The sequence below is a fragment of the Sinocyclocheilus anshuiensis genome, unplaced genomic scaffold (assembly GCF_001515605.1).
Source record: "Sinocyclocheilus anshuiensis isolate Anshui unplaced genomic scaffold, SAMN03320099.WGS_v1.1 scaffold1689, whole genome shotgun sequence".
NCBI classification, from domain to species: domain Eukaryota; kingdom Metazoa; phylum Chordata; class Actinopteri; order Cypriniformes; family Cyprinidae; genus Sinocyclocheilus; species Sinocyclocheilus anshuiensis.
In genome coordinates this window covers 117,855-137,030 of record NW_015540840.1, presented here as the reverse complement: position 1 = coordinate 137,030, position 19,176 = coordinate 117,855, and the positions used below count along the sequence as shown (strand labels likewise).

At 41.4% G+C, this 19,176-nt stretch overlaps 2 protein-coding genes across 5 annotated transcripts in view; both read right to left on the bottom strand.

Moving 5' to 3' along the window:
- LOC107687486 (cyclin-dependent kinase-like 2) overlaps window positions 1-12,711 on the bottom strand; it is a 23,729-nt gene extending 11,018 nt beyond the window's left edge. The window contains exons 1-11 of one of the 4 annotated variants that reach the window (XM_016484844.1): window positions 12,513-12,711; window positions 8,739-8,933; window positions 8,483-8,664; window positions 7,951-8,063; window positions 7,616-7,755; window positions 7,451-7,539; window positions 6,755-6,878; window positions 6,406-6,566; window positions 6,195-6,276; window positions 6,005-6,119; window positions 2-84 (exon numbers count right to left, since the gene is read on the bottom strand). In XM_016484844.1, coding sequence (XP_016340330.1) covers window positions 5-84; window positions 6,005-6,119; window positions 6,195-6,276; window positions 6,406-6,566; window positions 6,755-6,878; window positions 7,451-7,539; window positions 7,616-7,755; window positions 7,951-8,063; window positions 8,483-8,664; window positions 8,739-8,933; window positions 12,513-12,674 — 1,443 coding nt within the window. In that variant the 5' untranslated portion in view covers window positions 12,675-12,711 and the 3' untranslated portion in view covers window positions 2-4. Of the gene's footprint in view, window positions 85-6,004; window positions 6,120-6,194; window positions 6,277-6,405; window positions 6,567-6,754; window positions 6,879-7,450; window positions 7,540-7,615; window positions 7,756-7,950; window positions 8,064-8,482; window positions 8,665-8,738; window positions 8,934-12,512 lie in introns of all 4 variants that reach the window. The other 3 variants (XM_016484843.1, XM_016484846.1, XM_016484845.1) reach the window with 3 other exon arrangements.
- A 2,266-nt stretch (window positions 12,712-14,977) lies between these two features.
- The window catches only part of g3bp2b (G3BP stress granule assembly factor 2b), a 13,591-nt gene continuing 9,392 nt past the window's right edge, over window positions 14,978-19,176 (bottom strand). The window contains exons 9-12 of the mRNA XM_016484852.1: window positions 18,508-18,569; window positions 17,046-17,070; window positions 16,850-16,968; window positions 14,978-15,770 (exon numbers count right to left, since the gene is read on the bottom strand). Of these exons, the coding sequence (XP_016340338.1) occupies window positions 15,558-15,770; window positions 16,850-16,968; window positions 17,046-17,070; window positions 18,508-18,569 (419 nt within the window). The 3' untranslated portion in view covers window positions 14,978-15,557. The remainder of the gene's footprint in view (window positions 15,771-16,849; window positions 16,969-17,045; window positions 17,071-18,507; window positions 18,570-19,176) is intronic.

The following is a 19,176-nucleotide window of genomic DNA, read 5'->3' as shown; positions in this document are numbered from 1 at the left end:
TGTTTTATGTGTCGGACTGCAGGTCAGGTGCTGTTATGGACGGGATTCTGTTGTTTTTCTGCTCTTTATTTCCTCTTGGTCTTCCTATGAGAAAACAAACAGATTGTCACAAACAAGATTATGCATTCACACACACACCTTTATTTGACTATATTAGTAGTGTACTATATTAGTATATAGGACTTCCATTGTTTTTATATTATATATTTATTTATTTATTTTCTATAATTATGTTTATTGAATTTTAATTATAACACAAACATAAAAAGGAACTATACTTGAAAGAAAAACACCCCCACACACAATAAATATAGCTCAGATTTGTATACAAAACATGAAAACTTTATTACAATTGTGTATTAAAGGCACAATATGTAAGTTTACACCGTTGGAGGGCGCGTATTCAAAATAAACAAATAGACAACGGAGCTTTTATTATGCCACAGTCGACCGCTTCCGCTGCTTCCGGTCGTGCGTATGTGGGGTAAAGCAGCGCTGTTTTATCATACTAGATACATTTAGTTCTGTTATAATGCTACTCTGTGCGGTCGTCACCGGTCTATTAAACACACAACATATTAAAGCGTCTTTGGTGTTTCCATGTTTTCTACAAAACAAAACCGGAAATCGAGGGTTATGACGTCATTGGCATGCGACACAATGACACTATAGACGCGCTCCGTGTCACTAGTTAAAATTGCTTATTTCTCTGGATTTAAACATTCTTCGAAACATTTGGGATAATGTAAGTACACAAGTCAGCAAAATATATAACACTGTTCTAGTGGTTTTTGGATATTTTAATAAAAAAATCTTACATATTGTGCCTTTAAGTAAATGAAAAAATACAATTTTTATTTGGTCCAAAAAGAATAAAAGAATGTTCAATGTCCAGAGAATTACATTACAATACCAATATTCCTTTTAATATAACAGAACGAAGATGAGGTTCCAAACAGACCAGATATCGTGTCCAAACCTCATAAAACAGTCCTATTTTCTGATGTAAATATAAGTAAATAAATAATTTTATGCCAAGCTTTAAGTGAGGGAGATTTGTCACTGATCCAGTTCAATCAAACATGTTTCCTGGCTGCAAAAGAATAGGATATTACACAATTTCCTAAAGAAGATGTGGCAATGTTTCTATTAGGTAAACCCAACGACCCCACTGAATATTAAAGACCTGTTCCACTTCACCTCTGCAGTCTATTACAGGACCAGGTGCCTATTTCACTTTCACATTTTAAACAGAGATGATAGAGAAGGGGTTGAGAAAGTGCCTGTAAAAACAGCTCTCCTTCTCGATGTAATGAAGAAGAGTACACCTGCCCAAAACACCTTGCTGTAACTGAAGATGTTCTACATGCCTCGTCTCTTGTGAAAGAGCTATGCACATGTTTCCTTTCGTCAAAGAGGCAAGTGTGTTTCTCCGTTTTATAGGAACATGGATACCTCGTATAATCCAAGTACAAATGCAGAGTACACCACACATTCAGAGCTGTTTTTATATTAGGTTAATGATATTTTCTGTGGCCGAGGATGGTTTCTGAAGAGAGAAAATAAATCTTCGGCTCAGGAAAGAGCTATTTCCACCACTGAATAAAAAATAGAAAAGGTCATTGCAACTTTTTAATCTTACAATTTTGACTTTTTTCCTCACAAGTGCAAGTTTACATCTCACAGTTCTGACTTCTCTTCGCAGAATTGTGAGATATGAAGTTGCAGTTACCTTTTTAAAATGTTTTATTAAGTGGTGGAAACAGGGTTCTACGACGACGTTTTCAGTGCTACGTAAAAAAAATAAAAATCTAGGATTATGAGATTAAAGTCGCAACATTTTGAGAATGAAGTCGTAGCAATACGAGATTAATCGTTGTAATATTTTGAGAATAAAGTCAATGGCTATATTGCACAGGCTATATTAAGTTAATCTTTCATTCTTCATTAATAAAATCGTTTTAAAGTTTGAAGCAGCTCCAACTCGGTTAACTGACTGATTTATGAGAAATAAAAGAAATGTTGGCAAAGTTTTTGTTATATAATGTTAAATATTGCTGTTTTTTCGGAGGTAAATGTAACTCAGCGTGACTTCTTGAGCTGTTTTATTGACGTCCTTCGACTGATTCATGTTACAGAATTTAAAAGCTGACTGTTTTATACTAAAAGTAACAAAACACAAAGCTTACTGCAGTCATTGGGTGGCTGGCGCACTACACTAGATGAAGAGACTGAAGACGTGAAATATTATTTCCAAGCATACTGTCACTTGAGTAACACGACACGTGGTACGGTTTCTGCTAATAAACCCGCAGATATGTTCAAATCAGTCGCAGGATTTCTCCCGCTGTCACCTGTACACAAAATATACTTTAATCGCGGAATTACCACAACTTTATTCTCAAAATATTACAGCTTTAATATCTCGTGATCTTTGATTTATTCATTTTTTATGTGACAGAAATTACTAAAGTAGACAAACCTGTTCATTAGAAGGGGGTGTCCCAATACTTTTGGCAATATAGTGTGCAAGCCAGCCTAGCTATTAGGGATGTGCCGATACGAGTACCGGTACCGAACGTTTCACGGGCAAATTCGCTGTTTTACTGTCATAAATGTCTTTTTATTGTTGTTAGCATAAATGTTGCAAATAAACATACATTTTATATTTTAAAAAGTTTGCTATATAATATATAAAAACTAATATATATAAAACTTAAAAAAATATAAAATGTAAATTTTTTTTTATGCCGGTGTCCATCAGCGAATCTGCTGACTGCGCTGTCACGGGAACATGCCAGCTGAAGATAATGAGGAAATTACATTCCTCATTACTCAATTACATGAGTGCATTCCAGACGACTTCATAATAGCACGCACGTGCCCTGCTCACTCCAAGGGATAGGAAACGATCACTTCCATTGGGAATTTACCCCGTGAACCTTTCGGTACTGATACTCATATCGGCACATCCCTAATAGCTATTCAAAATCTTTGTCTGCAATTTAATAATATTGACCTATTACTTCTGCTATTGCTTTTGAGCATTAGGTATCAGTTACATAATTCATTCAGAACCTGTTTTATGGACATAGACTTTCTGTACCACACTATTCTGCTGATATGGAATGAGTTTGACAACTTAATCAGTTATATTAATAGAGATGCTTCACTGGGGCAAAAAAAAAAAATCCTAAAATAATAAATAGGAGAACCCATAGCAGCATTTCCAGCAGTATCCAACATCTCTCAATCATGATCTTACTCAGCTAAATGTGACTGTTAGCTTAACAGCTGTATTCCTTGTTTGCTAGCTACCTGCACATACAGCATACAATGTTAAAAATGTTCTACATTATGAACCTTAACCCAAAAACCTTTAGCTTCATACACTGTAGATAATTGTGACCCTGCCTGTGGAAACCCAGCTAAAGTATTTTTTTTTAAACAGTGGATGAGTAATTCACTCCTTGATTTGCTTAATAAAAGCCTCCTTTAAGATCGTTTTGACAGACATGTTTATTGTGTATTATTTTCAATGTGTTTATTGAGAAGTTTAGTGCGGCAGAATAGAAGCGCAGCCGTAATTCGCGTGCAGTGTATCTGGTTGCCATGACAACCTCACGCGCTTCCTGCTGCTGCTGTTGTATGTAAGCAGAGTGTGGATTTGTAGATTTTCTACAGCAAAACTAAAATGTGTTTAAAAGTGCGACTGACCAAATCGTCCGGGTCGGTTTAGTAAACTTCAACGGATTTCCCCTGCTTCCCATGCGCGAGGACAGGAATTGGGAACCGCTCCGGTGAGAAAACTTTAAAAGTACTACAATACCAGGAATGAAGATCGGGTTGTTGATGTTTGCCTGCCATTCTCGCTCTGTCTGCACAGCGTACGTGAATGCGCTGATGACGTATCCTGTCTGTGCGAACAGGGTGCGCAGAGGTATGCTAATACATACGTTTACAGGCAGGTAGGAAAACCAATTAAAACGCTCGGACCGAGCGTTTTGATTGGACGAACATTTCTTGATCCTACGCCTTCCACAATATATAGATATATATACAGATAAATACAGATAAATACAGACAAATACATTTAGACCACTTAACTTAATGCTTGCTATCCAGACTTTCAACCAGCATAACAAAAAATGTTTCTGAAGACAATCACCTATTGCACCTTTAAGGACTACCGTGGACAGCTGACTCCTGAATTTGTTTTATATTCTTCATATTCTGTGTGGTCAGATCACAGCAGTGATAGCTCAACACACCTGCCTGGAGGTTTCTAGTATGCCTAGTAAGAGCTTGATTAGCTGGTTCAGGTGTGTCTAATTGAGGATGGATCTAAACTCTGCAGGACACCGGCCCTCCAGGACCGAGATTGGGCACCCCTGATATAAATACATTTAGAGCACTTAACTTAGTGATTGCTATTGGGATGTGAACAGACTTTCAACCAGCATAACAAAAAATGTTTCTGAAGACAATCACCTATTGCACCTTTAAGGACTACCGTGGACAGCTGACTCCTGAATTTGTTTTATATTCTTCATATTCTGTGTGGTCAGATCACAGCAGTGATAGAAATTTATTATTTCCAACAAGTTTTACGGGCATTTTTACCTTTAAGCCATTTTTTCTAAAAGTGTGCACCATCTTTTGAGTCAAATTCTTGCATCTGGGCTGCTACCAAGCAAATGAAATCAGCATCAACAAAACAGATCTTTGCAGTGCAGAGGAAACACAGAAGCTGCATCTGAAGAGGCATTTAGATGTGTTTACACACTGTTTAATGCAGCTCTGAGGGACATTAAATACTTTAACCTGCAGTTACAAATGCATAAATAATGTTTTGATGTTTTAAACATAAAACATTAAAAACTGATGTTTGAAATTATTTTAAAAATGAAAAGGTACCTTAAATGTGAAATTAAAACTGCCAGTAGGTGGCAGCAAGTCACTGTTAATAAGTGAGTCATTGCGATTGAATAATTTAAACGGTCGATTCATTCAGGAACGAAACACCGTCATGCTGCTCAGAGACGCAAAACAGAACTGTGGCTGTTTTTGGAATTTTTTTTGTTGGAGAAATAGAGCAAAAACAGGAAATATGGTGTCTTAAACGTAAGTCTCTTAATATTAACTTCTTGTTTATTGAACTGTTGTATAAAATCAATATCACATTTGTAATCATGCTGACTTTGAGAAAAAAAAAACAGCACTCTTCGTGTGATATTAACTATATGAAATGATATAAATATATACATTTTCTGCCCCACATCTTGAATTATGTGACAATTCTAAATGCATTTTAATAGACTGATTCATGCAGTGAAAGATCGCACTATAAATGCGCACGCGCACTAGTCTAACCTGCTAGACTTCATCATGTAATGTATGCGTGCACTCTGTAGGTGTTTTGTTTGCTTTTCGCGATATACTCGATAATATCAAATCGCACATCGTTAAAATAACAATTACGCTATTATCGCAGACCATACATATCGCATATTTTTATAATGCATTGTCTTCTTATCGATCCACCAGTTCACATTTAAAGCTCTGCGTGTTTGCAGGGTAAAAACATGGGTGGATTTTTGCATTGGTCTGAACTCTGAACATAACAGTTTTATTGAAAATGCTCATTTATTCTCTGCCAGCAGGTGGAGCGTTTGGTAGAAATATCACTGTTTCCACAGTAACTGCTGAACACAAAGCAGCAGCGCCGGACTCTGAGCCTGCAGCGCTCATGAAATCATAGCCTTCTGAAGTTTAATCGTCACATTCAGCCATATCACAATTCTGGTCTTTCCGTCCCCAAATTTAAGACCTCTTGAGATCATAATTAAGACTTTCTTGTACAATTTAAGACTTTTTAAGACTTTAAGACCCGCAGAAACCTTGACTCACACACACACACACTCTCTTACATGCACACTCTCACACACAGACACACACACTCACGCGCACACACATGCACACTCACACACTCTCTCTCTCTCACCGTCTGCTCTCAGCTCGGGCAGCAGTGTGTTTCTGAGCTCAGGGAAACGCAGCTCTGCCATCTTTTTCCCAGCAGGCACTGCAGCGTATCGACTCCTGCTGTGCTCCGACGGCACCTATAGACCAGACACACACACATACACTCACAACGATGAAGGAAGGATCACACACACACACACTCACACACTCACCTGTGTGTTGAGGTGAACAGAGAGGTTCTGCTGTGACGGCCGTGGAAACACGTTCATTTGCTTCTTCATCTTATCAAACGACCTTTAAACAAACACAAGCACATTAACAAATGATGCGCCGTTTTGATCATGTGACACATATCAGCTAATAGTAATTAGACTGCAGTGATTGAGGATGTAATGTGGCAGCAGTGCATGATGGGAGTGTCACCTGAGGCTGTGTGTGGCTGGTGAGTCGGTGGAGATGGGCGGGATTCCTGCCTGACACACAGGCTCACTGATTGGCTCTGTGTTGTCTGGGCGGAGCTTGGCTGTGATGTCACTGTCCTCGCCATCAGACGGCCTGAACTCACTGAGCCGCAGGTTTGAGTCCTGACACATACACACACACACACGAAGATCAACACACACACACGTACACAAATCTCTTCACACCGCAGACCAAATTCATCCAACAGCCCAATGCTGAGTTGCTTGTTTTGATGAAAAAGAATCACTGACCAATAAGATTTAAGCATGCAGCTGCAGCTGATTTTGATTGACAGGTGGATGCTCCTCACCTGAACAGTGTCAGGAGTCGATCTCAGCATGTCCAGCTTCTCCTTCTCTCTCCTGGAGCTTTTAGTGCCTCTGCTGTTTTCCTTCAGGTCCTTGTGTGTCTTACTGGCCAGTTCTTGCTGAAAGCTGACGATAAAACAGTCTGATGGTCATTACATCTGTTGCGTGTGTCCAGACCAGAAACATTAACAGAGACAATTTTCAGCATATGATTAATAGTGCATGCGTGCATATTAAAAAAAAAATACTTCAGATGTATTACTTTACAATAAATGTATTTTGTTATAATATATAATGTTATATATATATAATGTTATTTTTTTCTGTATTTTCTGTAAATCCTTTAATTAGTTTCAGTTTTTTTAAGTTTAAAGTCTTACTGGTCATATACACAACCATATGCAGTACGACATGCAGTGAAACGCTTGATATGACTCGCCACACAGAACAAAATAAAATAATAGAAATTAGGGAAAAACATTAAGAAAAAAAAAAAGAAATTTATATAAATCTGAATAATTTACAACACAATAAAATAATAAGCGAAGAAAAATTATATAATTTAGGGAAAAAAACATAAACCTGAGATCATTGACACTGTAGGGACAAATCAGTGGGAACTAGATGAATAAACTCAAAAAGGTAAAAATCAAGTGTTTCTGTGAGGGTTAGACTTTGGGCTCAGAAGATGAACTCACCGCAGGTGGAAGCGGTCTCTGGTGAAGTACGGATGCAGCAGCAGATCTGCACACTGCGAGCGCTTGTCTGGATCCATCTGCAAACATCTCTGCAGACGGGACGAGCGCGGCGTCAGTCGTGCACCAAACACTCACCGATTCACGTCAGATCAGACTCACACTCACCTGAGCGAGATCCAGAACTAGTCCAGACAGTCTGAGCGAGCGGCTCTCCAGCGGGTTTCTCTCCGCCGGCTCTGGAAGACAAACTCCCATGAACACCGGGTTCCTGTAGAAGACCTCGCGGTGACGAGGAGTCAGGTGACCTGGAGTAAGACCAGTCAGAACAGCTTTAGCTCTACAAATACAGAGCTGCAATGCAAATATCACATTAGCCTCGTTTCTGAACACTGAGCAAGTCAACCAGAGATCCTCAAAGCTCTTACAGATCGAATCAGAAACACCTGCAGCGATGGAGGATCACACAGAGTCCAGAGGAACAAACACAAACCAGAACTCACCGAAACAACTGATGACGAGGTGCAGCTGGTCAATGTCAGAGTCGCCCGGGAACAGAGGATCACCTGTTAACATCTCGAAGAACAGACACCCGACAGCCCACACATCCACCGCCCTGAAACACACACACACACACACACACTCGTTCTGCTCACAGAATCCAGTCAATGTCTACATCATGTGTCCTGCTCTTCCTGTCAGGGTCTCATGATGTTTTTTTGGATGAGTTTGTTTCTTCATCAGGTTTGTAGAAATGTAGCATTGCATCAGTGTCTCAGCAATGAGTGCTCTGCAGTGAATAGGTGCCGTCAGAATAAGAGTCCAAACAGCTGATAAAAACATCACAATAATCCACAAGTAATCCACAGCACCCTCTCATTCTGAGGCCCCCCATTCACTGCAGAGCATCCATTGCTGCGACACTGATGCAATGCTACAATTCTACAAACCTGATGAAGAAACACACTCATCCTGATCTTAAACATGACGTCTATGCTAATATTTCCCGTGTTTCTCCGTCTGTTGGCCACTCACTTCCCGTATCTGGTGTCTCCCACCAGCAGCTCTGGAGCTCGATACCAGCGCGTCGCCACGTAGTCGGTGTAAACCTCGCCAGAAGCGGCCGCCATCGTCCGAGCGAAACCGAAGTCACAGAGTTTGACCACGCCGAGCTGAGAGACCAGAACGTTCTCGGGCTTCACATCCCTGTGGATGATCTGACAGACACACACTGATCACTGGAGAGAAACGACGGATACAGAGCAGAGCAGAGACAGAGGCAGAGGCTCACGTTGTGCTGGTGGCAGAAGGACACGGCTCTCAGGATCTGGTAGAGGTGCTTCCGGACTCTGAGCGGATCCAGTCCGGATGGGAACTGCTCAAGCTCATCCAGAACCGTCCGATCCACAAACTCAAACACCAAATACCAGCGACGCTTGCGCTTCCACACCTCCAGCAGATTCACCAGATTCTCATGCCGCAGTTGCTGCCCACACACACACACACACACACACACACACACACACACACACACACACACAGTGAAGGAAATGAACACACACTTGTCAAGCACCCGGTGAGAGTTCAGATAAAACCGCTAGCGGTCAGCTGCACAGTAACTCCATTAGAACCTACAACATGCTACATGATTAAAGGAGAACAGTGAGAACTTTAGAAACCATTAGATGAAAATGTTCTGCTAACGATGTATAAATATGCTGTTGTGCGAACATGTTATTAACGACCAGATAACTTAGTATGAATGTCCTAGTAACGCTACTGGAAGAATGCTTGTTCATAACGCTGCCGCAGCGTTCCCTGTGAGCTGGGGAACTGATCTACTGTTCAAACCACAGGAAAGACGAGTTACTGATCACCAGCTGCACAATCTGATTCTCTCGGTGAGAACAGAAGAACAATCATAGACTGAGGGGGAAAGGAGCACAGATCGTTTTGAAACTAGTTTGTCAAGACAAACTCTGAAGTTGGCTTGAGAAAGCCAGACCAGAAAGTTTGAAAAAGTTTTAAAAGCTAGAAGTTTGAAGGTTTTTAGTTTGTAGTAGTTTGAAAGATTAAAGTTTGAATGTTTTGAAGGCAATAAAGTCTATAAGAAAAACAGTTAGATGGACAGATAGATAAACAACAGCTAAAAACCAGCTATAACTAGCTGATTTAACAAATAAGAGCTAAAAATCACCTCAAAACCAGCTGATTTAGACAGAAAAATTGTTAAAAACCAGCTGAGTTAACTAAAACCAGTTAAAAACCAATTTAGACAAAAAAGTTAAACTATCTAAAACCAGCTATAACCAGCCGATTTAACAAATAACCGTTAAAAATCAGCTTAAACCCAGTTAAAACCAGCTGATTTAGACAAAAAAAAAAGAAGTTAAAAACCAACTAAAACCAGCTGATTTAGACAAGAAAAACTGTTAAAAACCAGCTAAAGCCAGCTGTGTTAGCACAACTATGCAGTGTTTTTAAACTTTTAATTACAGTTTCTGTACCTGAATTTTTGTTCAGTTGTATTTATTTATGATATTGCTAATTGATTAGTTTGTTCCTATCTTATTACTGACTGTTTACTTGTCTTTAACACTTTAATATTTGACATTTATATTAATCTAGTTTTTGCTGTGGTATTTGTTTTTAAAGCATGGGCAAAGTTCCTCTTGCAGTGTTCTGTAGGCTGCTGATTTCTGCTCGTGTTATTCAGCTGCAACAGAATGCTTTGTAAAAAGCCAGAATAAATGTTTGACATCTAAATGTTTGACCTCATTTTTTTTATATTGGATTTTTTTATCTTATTGGAATCGAAATTAGGAATCGATAAGCAGAATTGGAATCGGAATCGATAAAATTCAAACGATACCCAACCCTACTCGTGGGCCCTGTGTCTCACCTGGTTGCCCGCTGACGGTAACACTGCTTCATGTTGCCCCGTGTATCATAAGTATAACTCTTACACCGGGTCTACACCGGACACGAGCGACGCGGCGCGACAAAACACTATAGAACCCATTATAATCAGTGATGCTGTCCACACCGGACGCGGCGCGACAAAACACTATAGAACCCATTATAATCAGTGTGCTGTCCACACCGGACGCGGCGCGACAAAACACTATAGAACCCATTATAATCAGTGTGCTGTCCACACCGGACGCGGCGCGACAAAACACTATAGAACCCATTATAATCAGTGTGCTGTCCACACCGGACGCGGCGCGACAAAACACTATAGAACCCATTATAATCAGTGTGCTGTCCACACCGGACGCGGCGCGACAAAACACTATAGAACCCATTATAATCAGTGTGCTGTCCACACCGGACGCGGCGCGACAAAACACTATAGAACCCATTATAATCAGTGTGCTGTCCACACCGGACGCGGCGCGACAAAACACTATAGAACCCATTATAATCAGTGTGCTGTCCACACCGGACGCGGCGCGACAAAACACTATAGAACCCATTATAATCAGTGTGCTGTCCACACCGGACGCGGCGCGACAAAACACTATAGAACCCATTATAATCAGTGTGCTGTCCACACCGGACGCGGCGCGACAAAACACTATAGAACCCATTATAATCAGTGTGCTGTCCACACCGGACGCGGCGCGACAAAACACTATAGAACCCATTATAATCAGTGTGCTGTCCACACCGGACGCGGCGCGACAAAACACTATAGAACCCATTATAATCAGTGTGCTGTCCACACCGGACGCGGCGCGACAAAACACTATAGAACCCATTATAATCAGTGTGCTGTCCACACCGGACGCGGCGCGACAAAACACTATAGAACCCATTATAATCAGTGTGCTGTCCACACCGGACGCGGCGCGACAAAACACTATAGAACCCATTATAATCAGTGTGCTGTCCACACCGGACGCGGCGCGACAAAACACTATAGAACCCATTATAATCAGTGTGCTGTCCACACCGGACGCGGCGCGACAAAACACTATAGAACCCATTATAATCAGTGTGCTGTCCACACCGGACGCGGCGCGACAAAACACTATAGAACCCATTATAATCAGTGTGCTGTCCACACCGGACGCGGCGCGACAAAACACTATAGAACCCATTATAATCAGTGTGCTGTCCACACCGGACGCGGCGCGACAAAACACTATAGAACCCATTATAATCAGTGTGCTGTCCACACCGGACGCGGCGCGACAAAACACTATAGAACCCATTATAATCAGTGTGCTGTCCACACCGGACGCGGCGCGACAAAACACTATAGAACCCATTATAATCAGTGTGCTGTCCACACCGGACGCGGCGCGACAAAACACTATAGAACCCATTATAATCAGTGTGCTGTCCACACCGGACGCGGCGCGACAAAACACTATAGAACCCATTATAATCAGTGTGCTGTCCACACCGGACGCGGCGCGACAAAACACTATAGAACCCATTATAATCAGTGTGCTGTCCACACCGGACGCGGCGCGACAAAACACTATAGAACCCATTATAATCAGTGTGCTGTCCACACCGGACGCGGCGCGACAAAACACTATAGAACCCATTATAATCAGTGTGCTGTCCACACCGGACGCGGCGCGACAAAACACTATAGAACCCATTATAATCAGTGTGCTGTCCACACCGGACGCGGCGCGACAAAACACTATAGAACCCATTATAATCAGTGATGCTGTCCACACCGGCCGCGGCTCGACAAAACACTATAGAACCCATTATAATCAGTGTTGCTGTCACACCGGACGCGCGCGGCAAATTCTCGCCAGTAAACTGCTGCCTCGTTCTGTTGATAACGTACTGACACAGAATTCAAATGATTTGCAACGTCACTTTATCGCGTCCAGTGTAGACAGACTTTAGCTGTTGCGGCACAGAGAGACAACTGTGGCATCCGGTGTAGACACGGTGTTAAGAACAACGATCTCTCCACGTCCCTTAAGAACAATAATAATTATTATTATAACATGTATAAGGCATATGTTATAAGGCAGCACGTATGGATAATAATAATAATAAACAATATAAAGACAGATGAGGGAATGAGGACCTTCAGCAGTCTGATTTCTCTCTCCACGATCTTCCTCACGGTCTCATCTTCCTCCAGAAGCTTCTTCACGGCGACGCTCCTGCCGGTGTCCCGGTGTCGACACTTCAGCACCGTCCCGTAGCTCCCGGAGCCCAGACAGCCCAGAGTCTCGTATTTATTCATCGTTATAGCAGCGCAGAAGCGGAAAAACACACCAACAAACACCAAAACACGAGCGAAGAACCGCTCCACGCTCGAAATATGATCTCATGCGCTTATTAAAGACGCTTTAACGGGATTATTGACGGAAGAATGAGCGGCATATTGATGAGTGCTCGCGCAGCGCGTAAACAACAACACCGTATCCATAGAAACCGCCGCGCGCGCAGAGGCTGTCAATCAAACGCCTGAGAGACGCGTATGGACAACCAATAGCGACAAAACAGCACATTTCTCCCTGTGATCCCATGAGGAGTTACTTCGAAGATTAGTGTGTAATAATTAGCTGATTAACATGCATCTTCACATTGATCTCACATACACTGTGTAAGCATATAGGAAACTCTTTACTATCTGTGTTTGTAAAAGAACAGTCATCCTATAAAGCACAGCTACTGTAGCCTCAACACAACTGACACGTGTGCAGAGATGAGCTCTTTCCAGCACACCACAACACACAAGAGTTTAAATTACATCAAAAAACAACCATCCTTAACACTTAACAGTAACCTATGGGATCAGATTCCCGCCTAATGTACTGCAGACACGGAAAAAAACAATAAGCATGAAACAAATGTAAAAACGCAAGTAAAAAATATATTGCACAAAATATAAAAATGAAAGCAAAGTTTTCAGAATATCACGGATCTAAAAATAATCTGTAAATAAAAAATTGAATAACGCATTGAAAAAAATAAGCATGAATCAAAACTTTAAACATTTAAAATCATGTTGCACAAAACTGAAATATTAATGCAAAGTTATCCGACTTGCACACAAAATCATGTTTTCCTTGGTTATATTTCTCTATTTTTTGTGCTCGCAGACATTTTCTGCTGATATTTGTATTTTTTGTATGCTTATGTTGTTTTCCACTTTCTGCGTGTGCTCTTCCAAATGTTGCAGTTAGTTTCATGTAAATCAGGGCGGGTTTAAGCGTCATCATTGGTCCACTAGTTCTAGATTGACAGCTCCTCCTCAGCCAATCAGATGAAGAGGGCGGTGTTCTGCTCACTTTTACAGGTGAAAATAGATAACTGTCAGCTGGGTTAACACCTTTACTGTCGCGAAGCAGGTGGTGAAATGTGCGATTTATTTCAATTCTATTGAGAAAATACCACTTTAAAATGCCATGGAGAAAGCCGAACATTATCTAAAGACATAAAATAAAAAGACTGATGAAAAGAGAAAACAATCTTGCACTAGCACTAACAATAACATATATTGAAATCTTTTTAAACTACTCATGACCACCTTTACCAGAATTGATCACGTTTCATTGTAGGCTTATTTACTGTGGTAGACTTTATAATAGATACTTTTCCTATAGATTTATATTACAATGGTGGCATGTTGTAGCTGTAGTTTTTCATAACAAATGCTATATAGATTAATGAAGTGTCATTATTGGCCTGGTAATGAATAACAGGTTAGCCTTATTATAACATGCTGTTAAGAACCATCTTCATAAGAACAAGCACAAGTCAGAATCGAGAGCCGTGTGTAAATGTGTGAAAGCCCTTCAGATATTCAGAGATGACACGGACACAATCATTAAGAGCCTGATGAACTTCAGCAAGAAATACATAATATCAATATAAGAAAATGTCAAGTCAGATTGACTTTCCATGGCATGTTGAATTCCTACAAAACTACAGCCTGTGAGTGCCTAATGAATATAAAATACATTATATAACCTGTGCAAACAATTGTTAACTAGGCCATTACTTTATTGCAGTTATGTAATCAACCAACTTTGCATGTGTGGATGATCGCACAAAAGACCATTCTACAAAAATAAATACACTGGTTTAATCAATCTTCAAATAGATCAGGGGCTTAAGCTCCAAAAGCAACGCCACAGGTTCATATGTAAACTGGAAAATATCTATTTTGTTTTTGTTCCAGTGCAAGCAAACTCCCTACAGCAAGACAATGAGATATTAAAGGAATCCGGGTCATAAGAACTAGTTTGACCAACTAGCAGCGAGTCAAGAGGTAATCAGACTGACAAAATAAACCAATCTACCTTTTTATGTAACTGACCTTAAGTGTTGACCAGTCTTCAGCGAAACTAGATGACGAGCTTGTGAGACTAGTCTAAGCAGTTCATGCAACCAACCACAGAAACTGCAGCTATACTGTACTTACAGTGAATCCATGTCTGTGCAGATATCAGCATCCAGTGTTTGACCGACATCATGACCGCCGAGCTGGACAATGAAACCCAGACTCTTCAATAAACACAAGCGAACTCAAAGAGATTGCAGATTTCAGTAGTTTATTGAAAGTTGAAAACACATTCAAACAAAAACCTGCTGAAGCCGACTGAAGTCCAGTCTGAACCCAGAACCAAACGCAGCGGACAGTGTGGCGAGAAACACTTCGGAAATCAATGGAAAGAGCAGCACGATCCAGAAGAGCCATGCAAAGAAAACCAACTCCAGACCAGAACCAATGCGGATTAAACCAGCTCGGATCAGCATCTGTGAACCGCTAACACCTTGACACTCGCGAGACACACACAGACGGGAGAGAGACGAGTTAAGGCACCACCACCGCTTTATTCACTAGGAAAATAAATAAGTGTACACTGAGCACTGATTGATGAAGCGCTGCCGCTCATCCGTTATAAACCGTGAGAGATCAGCTTCTGTTCTAGAGAAAAAAAATATCACACTGTCCTGTTCTTCTTCGCAAAATCATGAGGAGAATACAAAGGAAAGCGCAGATGATCTCGGCGCGGCGTGAGTCTGAGAGTCTTTGAGGGCCGGTCAGAGTCCGAAAGCCAGAGAGAGACACGAGAGAAACAAAACCAATCAGACGAGTAGAGGCCTTCATCAGCGTTCAGCGGCGGGGGCCTGTGAAGCGGCTCTCTCGCCCCGCGCCCATCCCAGCCCTGGAGGACCCCCGGGCCTCTCGCTCACGCCCCAGTCCGTTCCCCAGGGGGCCCCGGGGCCCACGCCGGCCCTCCGCCGCTCCTCTGGTCTCCCGCTCGCGCGCCGCTCTGCTCTTCTTCTCCTCCACGTTCAGACGCACTTCCCCACGGAACATGATGGGCTGCAGGAGACAGGAAAGAGGAAACGCTGACTTCCTGTTCGTTCATCAGCCATTTAATATCATATTAAACAAACCACTGATTCAAAATGTTTCCTGTAATAAGTGACTCCAGTGAACACTGAATCAACCCCGACTTCGTCTGAACTGATTCACAGAAGTGAAAAACAAACGTATTTAACATTCAATTTGGTGCAATTAATTGTGGGAAAAACCCTGCATGCAGTTTCTGATGAACACGATGCAGGACGACTGTGTGATGAAGCCTATTACAATGCAGTTATATCAGCCTAAACAAATTAATATATGAACGCAAATATAGTTTAGCAATATCACACCAGCAAGAGTGCAGTTTTCACCAATATCTGCACAATTGCAAATGAGATATTGATTTTATACAACAGTTCAATAAACAAGCAGTTAATATTGTTGCATTTTAGATGTAATATTGTCAACATTGTCCATTTTGCTTAATTTTCACCAATGGAAATAGTTCTAATGAAAGCCAGAGCAGAACCGAGCATCTCTGATCAACACACCGCGGTGATTCGTTACTGAGTGAATCGAGTGAGTCAATGATTCAGTGATTTATTCATCAAGATGTGATTGTGGCATTTCTCCTTTTGTTTTTAATGAATATAATGAAAGTATGAATATATCCACACAAAACAAATGACCCCCCAAATAAAAACACAGTTTGATGGGGCTAATCAACGTACATTATGATTTAATAATTATAAAATAATTATTTCTGCCATAATTATTATAAACCGCCATTTTACAGAAATAGTGTTTACAGAATAACGTTAAAGTGGGAAAATATTGGTAATTCTGACCTCGCGCTCCTAGTTTTGATTAGAATCATCGCATCTGTTCGCATACGGTCTAGCCGCAGAAGTTCAAATAACTGAACGCATCTGAAGCTCAGATCAGATCAGAAACCTCCGCATACACACATGATCAGAGCTCCACGCAGCTCCCGCACTACTCTCCACTGGAAATGAATGACGTTTGTCAGAATCTAATGTGAGCAGGCCAAACCCCAGCCGCTCCCACGAGCTGTGACGACTCCTCACACAAACCTTGGATCCCAGAATCCTCTGCACCGGCTCAGAGTCATCGAACACGACGAAGCCGAAGTTGGGCAGCCTCCCTCCGACGCCTTTGGTGTTGATCCTCATCTCCACCATGTTCCCAAACGCTGACGGAAACAGAGCGGCATGAAACCACAGACACACACTCATCAGCAGGTCAGAGGTCAGAGGGTAAAGGTCTTACTCATGAAGAACTCTTTCAGCTCGCCCTCGACACACAGAGAGAGACACACACACACACACACAGACACACACACAAACGTGAATATTTCACGTGAATATTTTCAAGTGTCATTATTGAGCACATTCGCAGGGATACACATTCAAGAATGTTTTTTGCGTGTGCATTCTAGGAGTAATTCAATTTGTTGAAATAAAATGCTTGCAGATGCTCATCTGTGTTTAGGGTCACGCACCCTTTCATGAGGTGATTCCCGGACTATGATTTCTGTGATGCTCGGACAGAACCGCAGAATCCAGTCATAAAAACAGAATTTACGCTATAACGTAGAATGTCACAGAATTTGTCAAAGTTTGGATGAATGAATCAAAAGTAGGTCGTTACAGTTAAATCAAATGGCGATATGGACTAGTGTCTGTGAATATTAAGCCGCAGAAAGACTTTAAATATGAATCCTGCATGTTCAGCATGTGTGAGTGAGTGAATGGAGCTTAAGCGCTCTTTATTTCACGCACTGAAGCGCTCGCGGTGACTTCAGTCTCACTACACGAGGACACACACACACACACACACACACACACACACACACGAACACCTCCAGAACTGCTCTGAGAGTCACTTCATCAGCATTTCACCCTTTCCTTTGAGTACCACTATCATCATCGTATCATACACACACAGAAGCGTAAACGTATTCATGACAACCCATCAAAATAAACGTTCGATTTATCTGGAATAAGTCACTTCATCAGCATTTCACCCTTTCCTTTGAGTACCACTATCATCATCGTATCATACACACACAGAAGCGTAAACGTATTCATGACAACCCAATTATGTCAGAAATATATTATTGTGCAGTAGAATGTACGTAATACTACTAACAATAATAGTAAACCACAATTTGATTAAAAGATAAAATAAATTACTGTTTTGTGCCTTCATTTGATAACCAGACAAATCAAAATACACAACACAGAATTTTTGGGGGAAAATTTTTTAATAAATTAAGTTGTTTTTATGCAAATAATATAACATGCTTAAACGCATAATTTAGTAACAATAAAACAGAACGTGAGAAAAACAAAATTCATGAGGTCCAAAAAATTAAATTTTATGTTAAACTTTTAATATATTGATGTTAAATTGTATAAGTTTCATGACTTTAAGTAATTTAACATGCTTTTTGATTAATAAAATTTAATTTAATCATTAAAAAGGATTCCAGAAAAATAAAAATGGAAAGAATAGACTTTGGGAAAAATAAAAAGGGATTTCATATAGCCATACATATTAGTGTTATGATGAAGGAATCACACCTTCACTCATTCTTGTTATTAGAGGATTGATGACTTTGAGTCAACCACAGTCACATGACAGGCTGTTGTCCCCACATGCTTCAAAGCCACCACCATCATGTGCTGTACATGTGGAAGAATTGACAATAAAGCAGACTTGACTTGACTTGAAACTCACCCTTAAAACTGATGTACTGTTTCCCACCCGGAGCCTCTGAGCCGCTGCCGTCTAACAAACAACAACAACAACAATCACATGACAGGAAACCATTCACACTATCAGCCTGTTATTAATCACATGAGTGTGCGTGTGTGTGTGAGTTTGTGTTTGTGAGTGTGCGTGTGTGAGTGTGCGTGAGTTTGTGTGTGCACGTGCGACTGTGAGTGAGTTTGAGTGTGCGTGTTTGAGTGTGTGTGTGCGTGCGAGAGTGCGTGCGTGCTTGAGTGAGTGAGGTGTGTGTGCGCGCGCGCGTGTGTGTGAGTGTGCGTGTGAGCGTGTGTGAGCGTGTGTGCGTGTGAGTGCGCGTGTGTGTGTGTGAGTGTGCGTGCGTGTGTGCGTGAGTGAGAGTGTGTGCGTGCGAGTGCGTGTGAGAGTGCGTGAGTGTGTGCGAGTGAGTGAGTGTGCGTGTGCGAGTGAGTGCGTGTGAGTGAGAGTCAGTGTGCGTGCGTGAGTGTGCGTGTGTGTGAGTGCGTGTGTGAGATTGTGTGTGTGCGTGTGTGCGCGTGTATGAGATTGTGTGTGTGTGTGTGAGATTGTGTGTGTGAGTGTGCGTGTAAGTGCGTCTGTGTGAGATTGTGTGTTTGAGTGTGTGTGTGTGTGTGTGAGAGTGTGTGAG